Source organism: Haliotis rufescens, unplaced genomic scaffold, assembly GCF_023055435.1.
Source record: "Haliotis rufescens isolate VD_foot unplaced genomic scaffold, xgHalRufe1.0.p SCAF_1, whole genome shotgun sequence".
Taxonomy (NCBI): domain Eukaryota; kingdom Metazoa; phylum Mollusca; class Gastropoda; order Lepetellida; family Haliotidae; genus Haliotis; species Haliotis rufescens.
Window position 1 is genome coordinate 34,652,288 of NW_025963779.1, and position 12,264 is coordinate 34,664,551.

At 39.0% G+C, this 12,264-nt stretch overlaps 1 protein-coding gene across 3 annotated transcripts in view; it reads right to left on the minus strand.

The window, feature by feature from the left end:
- LOC124139473 (calmodulin-regulated spectrin-associated protein 1-like) overlaps window positions 1–12,264 on the minus strand; it is a 65,554-nt gene that overhangs the window by 38,085 nt on the left and 15,205 nt on the right. Inside the window, exon 1 of one of the 3 annotated variants that reach the window (XM_046506552.2) lies at window positions 6,883–10,646. The exons of the other annotated variants lie outside the window; for them this stretch is intronic. Coding sequence (XP_046362508.2) covers window positions 6,883–8,331 — 1,449 coding nt within the window. The 5' untranslated portion in view covers window positions 8,332–10,646. Of the gene's footprint in view, window positions 1–6,882; window positions 10,647–12,264 lie in introns of those variants that run through there. 3 annotated transcript variants of the gene reach the window in all.

Sequence of the window (12,264 nt, forward strand, 5' to 3'; positions counted from 1 at the left end):
AATACACTTCAAGCACAAACAACCATGTAAGATTTCAGTCTGTCACTAGTTCATAAATCATTTCTTTTGGGTTAGCAGTCTGCGACTTTAGATACTTGTCTGAAGCCTGAGTCTAGTAACATTTTGTTTGGTGTTGTAAGTCAGTAAGATCAGTTAGTAAGACTAGAAAGTACTGAAAATGATGCTAACAGCCAAGTATGGGCTAGTGTGCTAGTCTTGAGCACAGACTGATGTCCCATATGTTAAGAGTAAAACCAACTGACAAGATGGCCTAGGACCAAGTTAGGACAAGTTGAATTAAAGGGGGGCAATGCTCCATGATCTGGTTCCAATTTTCTTGGTCTAGACGTAATTACTAACTTAGTCCAATGTTCCAATCTGAGACATTGTGTGTGATATTGGTATATCAACTGCTAGATTGATGTACAGAGTACAATATCATTTATAGACAAAACAAAATGGATTTTGAATGACTTGAATATATTTGTTAGGACTGCTAATGGGCACAAGCCAAGTCTCCCTTAATAGAATTTAATCACAGACTCAAACAGTAATCATAGTACATGTACTAATGTAACAATCTTGAGTTGACCAACCAACACAATATGGAACACCTCCCTAAACAATCAAGTCTCGAATCACCGACTGCAGCTAATATCCTACGAGATAATGGTTTCTGTAGCCTAATTACAGGCCTGAAACAAACCTGCCTCCATTATGTGTCAAGCACCATCAATCTTAATTTGTTCAACACCTCCATCACCCAGAGCCAGAGTGACCTCCCTTTGATAGCCCCTGGAATGTGTTCAAGAGAGTATAATCAATACAAATGCTCTCTAAGGAACAGCTCACTGTCCTGACACAGCGATCAATACGTGCAGGCGCTCCAACACCCAGACTACTGTTGTCCCCACATTGACAGTAGTCCAGCCCATTGATATGTCTGATCAGACGGTCATACTCTGTGATTCAGCCACTGATCTATCACATAGTGATTTGTTGACATTCTTTGGAGACTGCAAATATTGCTTGGTCAGTAATTTATCATGTGTATGTAGAGCCAATTTCATAGATTCCTCCAGAAGGATATAATAATGCTTCCTTGTACATTTATTCCTTGGCTGTGTTAGAACTTAAGGTTGTGTCATTGAGGTTTGCTACAATAGCATTTTAATCTTGGGACCAAATGTTTTAGCAATCTTGATGACAATAATAATAACCCATTACATATAATGCTAAATAGCACTTTACAACACATGTAATTCATGAGACCAAGATCACTTGGTATTTTCCAACTATAAACATAGATACAGATGTTGTTTTTGCCCTTTTACATGTTTAAGGCACTAGGTAAAGCAATAAAATTGTTAGGAGATTTCACATGACAGCAAATAGCAAACAAAATAGATCTCTATAGTTGAAAAGTGAGGGTGCATAAGCTCTTCGATATATTTCTGCATGATCTTGTGGGTGCACATATTTTATTACTTCTTTTCCACTGGAGCATATCAGCAATGTCCAATTGAATAGCAAACTCCCATCAGTGCTTAAACCTCTGTTCTACCATCCTCACTCCTAATACTGGTAATAGTCTAAGAACTGCCAATTTTATGCATAAAGCCCTGTAATATTTATCAAAAACATTTTGGATAATTGAATATCCCTAAACAGCAATTTATAGGACAATGAAAGACTTCATTTACTGTTGTTCAAGGGACGCAAGAATTACAGTGTATCTACTTCCTGTCAATGGCTGCCATGCTGCAAAGTTCACCTCTGTTCACATCTAAAACTTGTTAAACTGTTTGTCAGCGAAATAATATCATTAGTGGTTATACGAGAATTAGACAATGACTATGCTCAATCAGCTAGTTTTCTGTTTAGTATGATGCATTGTTACATACATGAGCTGAGGTTACTTTGACATTTACAGTGTTGTTGATCACACACACCATTATAGTTGTCGGTCAACACTTAGTGGATACATGTGACCTAAATATATCAGAATACTGCACCTAATGCCATTAATTGCCACATAAGTAATGTCAACACCTCTCAGCAATTCCCATCAACAATGGTACCAACAGCTGACTTCACGCAAACTCAATGATATCTTGCAGATACTATTTCACAAACATATGTCACAACAATACATATAGTTATCACGTTTCAGTCCACTAGTCCTTATAAGGATAACATATAGCAAAACCCCTAAAAAATGGCAAATATCTACTAGTCCTTATGACACCTTTACTATTGGGCAGTTTGGTAAGGACTACAGGACTAGTGCCAGTTTCTAACGCTGCCTCAGCTTAAAATACATTTGCTCAGTCACTAACTCACATCTAATCTGACCCTCCTCGCCCAATTGTCTATACACAAATCTACAGCAGATGAATATGCTGGCATGGTCATGGAATTATTGATCTGTACTGTACAAGGCAGCATAAACTCCAACATACTTCAAGCAAACCCTGCATCAATGAGACTATCCATGCATGCACTCCAATCATTAATGCCAGACTGTATCAAATGCATTAGTTGTGCATCTTGACTGGGAAACTGTATGGTGCACAGCACAAGTCAATACAGAGACTCTCTGATGACACATCATTGATAAAGGGATGCACAGTAAGCATCCCTAGACTATGCAGGTTGTGGACTGCTCAGTATGTCTGTCTTAGTGCAGACTGCTCTTGGCTGGGAGATCACCATGACACATAGGTCTGGCCGAGACAGTGTCATCATACCCTGATGTCACTGACCAACAACTTTATTGGCCATAGACAATGACCATATCTGCCCTGGCTCTATCCAAAATCCATATACTGGAGGAAAACAGGCAGAGAGAAAAGCTAAATAAAAAGAAAAGGATCAGTTATTCTCCATCCAAAAAGTCTGCCCTTAGATTATCCTGAACCACTTATATGTTTTGACAGTTGAGTAATCATGGAAATAATGTAAGTCTCCTTTCTGTTTTTCTCTGCATAAATTATCATAATGAAATACCAAATTTGTTAATTTATCTGAATTAAAATTTTGAATTTTACAATTTCACAATTGAGAGATTAAGTATGTTAAGTTTGATATTCAAAACAATGAATACAAACTTAATGAAAAAAGTATATAATAACAAGAATTCCTATTTGTTAAAAGTATTATTATTCTTACCCACTTGTGATCAGAACATCAGATACCACATTTCCTCAAAACCTCTCACATTCCTTTCTAATGGTAAATGAATGTTTACATTTATGGTTTAATAAAAGGTACCATTTTGTTTGCATTTATCAGAAACACTGGACAGCAATAGAAACATTTTAGTCCACTAGTCGTCATAACAACATATAGCAATCAAAATGGCAAACTTCTACCAGTCCTTATGATACCATAACTATTGGGCAATTTGGCAAGGACTATTTGAGGACTCAGTGCCAGTTTCCGCGCTGCTGGACAGTGAATCATTTAAATGACTTTTGGCTGGCAGCCTTGTTGGAGAAAAGTACTAATCTCGGCTATTGGTCGTCTCATCAGTTCATGTTTAGTTAAACATCTCACACTTTAGCTCCTTTCTTATAGTAACACAGAACCCTGTAAATGTCACCACAACATGGCTCCAGCTGGTTGATGCTGAGAGACTGATCATGTTGATGACCAATATTTGCTACAGGTTGGGACTAGCTACCACATGTATCCTGTCCATTGATGTAGGCAATGACCCATATCACCATGATCACTGTGGTAAATACTGTCCAACACTGGACCAGCCACCTTTGCCCCACAGACCAGATAGATACCTTTGTGCCCTAGAAAAACACTGATACTGTAAACGATCCTTCAGTGAAATCCATCGGATATGACATCTCACCTGCTTTCAGTATCTTGCTGTAACAGGCAGGTGATTTATGTGTCTCATTAATATCCATAAATGTATATATACCCAAGTACCAGTAGTATGCTCATATAACATATACAACTTATGAGATTTGTATAGGATAATTATATTCAATAAATGAGACAGTGGTTAGTTCAAATATTGCAGGCTGTGGTACATATAGAGTGAAACCCTGTTAGTTTGGACCTTGTTAATCAGGAAACCTGCGTTGTGGATAAATCTTGTTATGTTGGCAAAAGAGACAGAACTTTGTTTGTTGTTTAACGCTGCACTTGGCAATATTCCAGCTATATGACAGTGGTCTGTAAATAATTGGGTCTGGGCCAGACATTCCAGTGACTGACATCATGAGCATTGATCTACTCGTTTGGATACGATGACATGCATCAACCAAGTCAGTGAGCCTGACCACCTGATCCAGTTAGTTGCCTCTTACGACAAGCATAGTCGCCTTTTATGGCAAGTATGGGTTGCTGAAGACCTATTCTACCCCGGATCTTCACGGGGAGACAGAACTTAGTGTTTTCACTGTCAACAGCACTCACTGGAATAATCACCAGGTGTCCTGTACATGTTGTATGTGCAGAAAATATATTATTACCATCAAATGATTGGAGATTCAAATATTGACATTTCACATTATGTATTAGAGACATTAGCTAACAACACTGCCAAAGAGAAAACCATTGGTCAATGTGTGTTAGTTATTCAGATTTGACTGCTTTGACAAAAACCTAAGCAATTTAGTCCACATCAATAAACTGCTGAACAAAGACACTATTCTACACTTTCTATCAAAAGGAACCCAATATCTTCAGTAAAGATGCTTGTAAAGATGCTTGGTCCTATTCAGTGTCAAAGGATTATTCCACATGACCCTCCACTGATTTATCTTAACACATCCTTCGACTTCCATAGACCACAAAGTTGTCTATTAACTAGACAAGGCAAGAACCTCCCTGTCCCCTCATTCACTGCTACATGAAAGGCATAGCAATGTCTCTCCCTCCAAGCAACAGGTAGTTCTGTACAAAAGAATTGACACTTGGATTCAGGCCAGGATGACCAGTTTCACTCTGTGAGCAAAAGTGTCAAAAGCATTACTGGATGTCAACACTAAATTGCACAGCATATGTCATGACATGAGTATTTTGACTTAGTTGATGACTACTCCAGTCTAGTCATGCTAATCTAGGTAGAGAATGAGTGACTTGGTCCGTCTGTGACCAGCCACAAGTCAGAACCAGAGCCTAGTCTTCTTTCAGTTTATTAAGCTTCCGACAGCTCATATGTAAGGCGTGAGGGAATGTAATCTTACACCTCTTTGAGCAATATTCTAGCAATATCACGGCAGGGTACACCAGAAATGTGCCTCATACCAAAGTGGAGAAATAATCCTGCACCTTTGGCTTGATGAGAGAACACTTTATCACTAGGTTATCCCATCGTCCCTCCCATATTAGTACTTAAAAGAAGTTAACGACCACACGATTCTTTCATATTGCTATAGTTAATTTGTCATGCCATGACAAATGAACTATTAAGTTATACGAATGAATCAGGTGGTCCTTAACTTTTTTAGCAGCATATACGAGGTACAATCTACTGAAAGAGATACTGAAAGAGCAGTCATCTAGTAGATTCAAAGGTTTTGGCATGGACTGCTTGCCTACAAAAGGGGTTGCACTTTTGAACTTACCACGATCAACACCATATCATGCCATATTGTTGTGTCTCTGATTATACACTATTCAGTATTAAAGGATTATTCCAAATGGAAAATCACTTGGCCCTCGACTGATTCAACCTCAACACAACCTTTAACTTTCATTATGACAATAGACAACAAGGTTGTCTATTTTATCAATCCATGTGATTTTTCAAAAATGAAAATAGTGCAAACTTGCTATTCAACAACATTCATTTGAACAGTTAAAAGACCTGTCCACTTGAATTTTTTGTTCTTAATATAAGGGTAAGTGAGGTCATTTATATCAAAGCAATGCATTTTTTAACACCTGATGTCCTAAATAAAATGACTCATAATCCATCTGATTTATGAGGCTGTCATAAATTGCTACACTTATTTGATTCTTTACACCCTCTAAGAGTGAGTAACAACATATCCAATCTGTTCGGAATTTAAACCCAAGCAAACTAATTATTTCCAGTCAGGCCTTAAATAAAAGTTCTGCCTTTTCAAAGCTGCAACAATAGTAGAACCCTACTTCTACTCTAGCCTCTGAACCTTTCAATCACATGCTATGTGAGAGGTCGACAGAACACCAACTGAGTGATTATACACCTAGTTAGGTTGGCTAACCGACAGCATTATACACTCGGTGCAGTAAGTTTCCTGTTACTCTATCACACTGCTTGAACAGTATCACTTCCCCTGTGAAACAGTGTAACTGTAACAGAGGAGAGGGAGAGTCTCCAGGACAATATTTTTCAAAGATATAAGCCCACCTTTAAGGCTGGAACAGGTTATAGTGGCATTTCTTCACACACAAATATTTTCTCCCATTTTCCTCATACTGTCTATAGTTGTGCGAGATATAATGAGAAAGTTTTGTCTCTCTGTTTAGAGATACCACTTGGCTGTAACATTCATATTTTCACAGTTGGATTGATAAACATAACATGATATGGAATATTGCTCAGCATAATCAGTCTGTGCCAATATGTTTTGAGCCTGCTAGCCTAAACTTGGTTTTCAACAACGTTTTTAGTATATTGAGTTTTGTTTACAGAGCTTACTATACCAAACAGAATTTACAAGACTCAGGCTTCGGACAAGTGGCAGACTGCATTATGTTCCCATGTTGCCTGTTCAGACATTTACAAGTGCTTAGGAATCACAGCTTTTACTATATCACATGCATACATTAATATCTGCTAAGTTGAAACATGGTGATACAGTTATTAAATATGATCTACTGTAAATAATGACATTATGTGTTGAGGTTAGAGCTGTGCCAACTTACTGAAAAATGACCCTCCAAGTTCTGGCTCTCAGCATCATATTGCGTAGGATCATCCACTGCATCATAAAACTCATCCTCTGGTGAAAGTAGGACGTTAGGTTCAACCTGTGGCTCAACACACTGATATGACCGACAACCTGTCTGAGCACTATAAACTGGCTGACTTTGCACATTTCCTTCAAATTGGTAATAAGTATTTCCATTTGAAGACTGTGGAAGACGATGAAGGGATTGGCAAGTGTTTGCTCCAATTTGATTTTCAGGAAGTTGTAATCCTTTCAAATCTTGTGGCAATGGTTGAATATTTGGTTGGGGAAGTGGATGAAATTCATCATACACATCTAGGTATGTTTCTGAAGGTTCTGAACCGTCTTCTGGCGTAACACTTTCCTGACAGTCAAGAACCAATTCAGGTTCACAGTCAGACCGAACCTGAGTAAAGTAGGGTTGAACACGGTGAGGTGATTCATCAGCACCTGGATGATACAAATGGTTGACTGGTGACTGATTTACAAATAAACGATCTTGTGATTGTTGATGTATGAGGAAAGGTTGAACACCTTCACCATGGAACTGGTAGTGATGACCTTCCGATGAGTAAGCTGGAATGTACACAGGCTGCTGTTGAGGATGAGCCTTATGTTGAGGATGAAGATGGTATGCCTGAGGTTGAGGATGCGGAGGGGACATCTGAGGAGTGGGAGGTAGCACCATGTGTTTCCCAGTTCGGTTATGGGTTTGCAGTGGTTGAAACTGCTTGTTCAAAGAATCTCTCCAGGTGTCACCCCCTCGGTCAGATGACACCAACATGGGCTGCTCTTCATCAATACTTGACAATGAGTTAAACCTGTTCATATCCATGGAATGTAAATGTGTATGGAAGGTTTCACGAGTATTAGAAAATGGACCTCGACTGGATTGCAAATTGTTATTTCTTTGATGAATATAAGAATCATAATGGGGATTATCAGCCAGATTGTACTGGACAGAACTTTGACAAGACTCCACCTGGGACACATCCCTCATATCACAATGCACATCCTGATAGTTGTTGTGGGAAGTGTCATGATGAAACTGATTGATTAGAGTCCTGTCTAGATATGGCTGGCCTTGTACTGAAATCCTAGGCGACTTAGCAGTCATGTCTATGTAATTACTTCCAATGCCAGAGCCAGATTCATCACAAGGTTGTCCAATATTGTAGTATCCAATTTTCATCCCAAGTTCACCATAGTTTGGGTCATCACTTAACCTGCCACCATTCTTGTCTTCTTCGTTCCAAGAATTACTGAAGCAGTTACCCTCATTGTGAAAGCAATTGTTCTCGTGGCACAAGCTCCTGCTTCCTTGGCAATATTCATGAGTGTCGGCCACATCCTCCTCTCCCCCTGAGTCTCCTCCTAGAGAATCTGCATCATAGTCAGATATCCAGTCTCCATGCGGCTCCATGTCTCCTATTCCGTCAGACTACAGCTGTTTCATGTACAGAGGATAGTATATCCAGAACCCACCGCTTGAAATGTTCGATAAAATTTACATTAAATATCATTGCCCATGATATTCACAAAACCTTTAGTTCAACAGCAAATTTTCCTTGAGAATATGTCCATGTACCTATATAAAAGCAAATCATCTTCTTTCTTCTAAACTAGATCATGTAGATGTGTAAAATCAACTGCAGTTCAACAGTTTGTTCTCACAATAACCAGATTCAGTTGTGGGATGACACTCCTGTCTCCCATCAGTTCTGTACCGGGTAATTAATTTTGATATGAAATGTTACACACCTACTTCATGAAATCTAGATCACAAGTCTGTAAAAATATTCTTCTCTAACCTGCGCAGCGTGATTATCATCCCACTATTCAGAATAGACTTCACATACACCTGGGAGTGACCACCAAATCCTCAACTCAACAAAAAAACCTATAAAAGCCAATCCTTGTCAACTTGCACTTGCATACAAAACCTGTAACACCTCAGGTGAGTGCAGGAGACAATGCTGGAAACCGGACTTCATAATTCAGCAGCCCCCATGCCTGCATTACATTTACTTGTGTATGAGGCTACACACAAAATTGTCTTGATAGCTGTACCTCTTGGGAAAATCACATGAGTCTGATAGGTGTGCAAGTATGCAGCGTCAAATAAACCTCTCGTATCAAAACACCACAAAACCTTGTTCACAAAGTATCTTCTGAATAGCCTCCAGCTCTATACACAAACATGACAAAGATAGAAGCTTTCAGCACATCATTCACTGTATATTGTAGTTTGTGATATTGCAGTATGAAGGTCTGCCATGTAGACGCATGTAATTGGAATCATCACAAATATTCACATAACATTAAAACTCCTTTTTTTCAATCACCCTTAAACTTGTCCAGGACAACCAAAACACTTTCCGTCAGTTTCCTTCACGCATGACTGAATGTCTGAAGCCATCACTTACTTTTAATGGCTAAATTATCAAATGTTCCTTAAGTCAAAGGTGATTATTTTTTACAGCATGGTCCGATATCGACAGCTCATCAGCTTGTATGTCCAACGTCACTAAACAGTAATATTTCAAGGATAATATCAACACTGAATCTTGATAGTCCTCAGTAGCACGCGCCTCCCTTTCTTCACTTTGCCAAGCAATAAAAACAAATCTGTGTCACACTGATTATAAAGCCTTGGAAGTGTCTCTACCAGTAAATAGTTACTTTTTACCACTTCACCTGCGGCTGTGGAGATTTATCTTGATGGAAGAGGCATCTACTGTCACCAGGAGGGTCTAACCTGCTCCTTATGCCCTGACAGAAACATGTCACGGATCACCTCCCATTCAACACATGCCCATGATGCAGTTGAAAAGCCTGCACTCCTTCTGACCCTGTGTGTATCCCCGTTATCTGTAGAATGTGAATCAGGACACTCACAACACAGTGTCTACCTGAACATGCACAGGTAGGTGATAAGACAGCCCTCTGTCAACATGGCGAGCAGCACATACTATGCATTATCACTGATCATCATCAAAGGGGATCTATTTTATCACTTATGATAAACATAATCCAAGCCAGATCCCTTATCTGCATCACAATACACTTTCAATGGTTATTATAGGCTATCACTAGTATCAGAGTTTCAAATCTCTTCAATTTCTAGGACATTGACTGAATGTAATCCAAAACGTCCTGGGAATTTCATCTCAAATTTGGTAATGATACCTTAAATGTCATATCAAAAGTTGACAATATTACGAAAATGCCCTATTGTGATTTGTCTCTAGCACCATCACCGAACTTTCATCAGTTTCTCTGTTTTTATCATGCATAGTAACTCTTCGTTAAGACAAAGACTTCAGAAATTAGAAATTCTTAAATATCTATATGGTTCACATTCTGTTCCGTGCCCACAATATTGATTTACCTTCATGTCACAACATACTAGAACTTCACAGGCTAGAATGTCAACAGAAAATCAAATACCTGCTCTGCCTGTCAGTCAGTGCAACAGCAGTTACATCAGACTTGGATAAACACTCAACTTACAGCATTATCATCAAGTTACTTAACACTGATCCTCTGTTCTCATTGACACTTCAATCCTGTTATACATTCAACATGGGCTGGTTCCCAATACCTGGATATAGAAGCCGGGTAAACCACACCAATCCTCCTGCTCATTAGCAACGTCAATGATGTCACTCGTTAACACATGTTAGCATACAAGGCATGTCTACTGATCCCATGATTCTACAAGTCAGGTAACACACAGGTAGCACCGTTTTGACAAGAATGCACTGGTCACAAAACATCCAGGCTCACAGAATGGGACCTGCAATCAATTCCGTGACAAACGATAGTTCCAGTGTGGCAAGAGTACAGGTAATATAGATTGTACTTATCTGTTCATTCCCATAACACTACAGTTCACACTGACCTCAGCAGGAAGAACCCATTAGTAGACACCACAGATAGAGAAAACCTCTCTAGGATCTGGTCCTTGATAATGTTGATTAGTCAACCTGGTCCCAGACAGCCCTTACTTTGCTGACTCAGCGAGAACTAACATTTTCTGTTGCCACATATGGATCAATAGGTTTAAGGTGGAAAGATGAGAAACAACCATTCCTTGTCCAACAGGTATGTCACTCAAATGTCTCCACGTTGCATCACAATGTCTTCCAATATACTCCTCATTATGTGTCTCCCCGAACATGAACGTAGATCGATGGGGTGGATGGGTTTGCACTTCATCGTCTGACAATGATGTAATCATGCCAAAGCAGAATATTCTTTCATTAATACAATATTAATTTCCTGCACAAGATCAATACATCTACCACCAGGAGGTTGCCACGTCCCATCTGACCTCACACAGACGCAGGTTCCAGGTCTGTGGGTAAAATGAAATTAGATCAATGAAACTTTGGTCATCGTCCAAATACCTTGCTGTAGGGTCAGACTGTTGTGAATAATAAATACTGGAAGAATGTTCCAGGCATCAGACCATCTGAGGAGGCCAGAGTCTGCTGGGTGGTAATGGTCAAGGAACTTCTTGTAGATAGTTTAGAAAAATAAAAGTTGAAAACTAAATAGGATAAAAATTTGATATTTAGCTACTTATTGAGCATCTTCTTCCACATGACCAATTCTGTCACACTCTCAAGTCAGCATAATGAGAGGAAGTTAGTTGTCTTGGCAACACCGGCTTACTTCAAAACCTTTGCCTTTACTAAATGAAAAATTTATACCTGAAGTCAAGCTTAGACAGAATGTTGTGTGTAATATTTTCCTCCACAAGACAAGATGACCTTCTTGCAACTCAGCCTATGCTAAGTGTGTCCTAAGTTGTTCATGTTGAAATGATAAACAGATTGTGCAGACAGTCAAATATGTCTTACTGAAGAATGTGTCTCTCCTTGACAGTAAATAAGAAAGTCAACAATCACGCATTTACATTCCAAGTGCCTTTCCTCACCTTCCAAAAGTCAATTTTGAGCCTCAATACAAAAGTTGAGCATGTCAAGTCCCATCAAAGGGTTACATTGAGAATTTGCACCCTAAACATGACATACCTTACAGAAAGGCAACCATCATTAAAAAAGCAATCAAACAGATCCAAACTGTAGATATGGTTGAGATTGAGGTCAATCTGAATATATTCATAGATCTTCAGTGGCACCTTCTCCCAACAAGATATTGTGATCGGTGCACAAGCATGACTTGAATGGAAGTCCTCAGAATCCCATGATGTATGCAACTCCAACAATGGATAGCTTCTGTTAAGTGGTCGTCCAAATAATAAATCCTCACACCAATATAGATAATCTCTTAATCATGAATATCTAACCACAGCCAGATTGAAAACAGGTAAAAGGATTATTCTTCA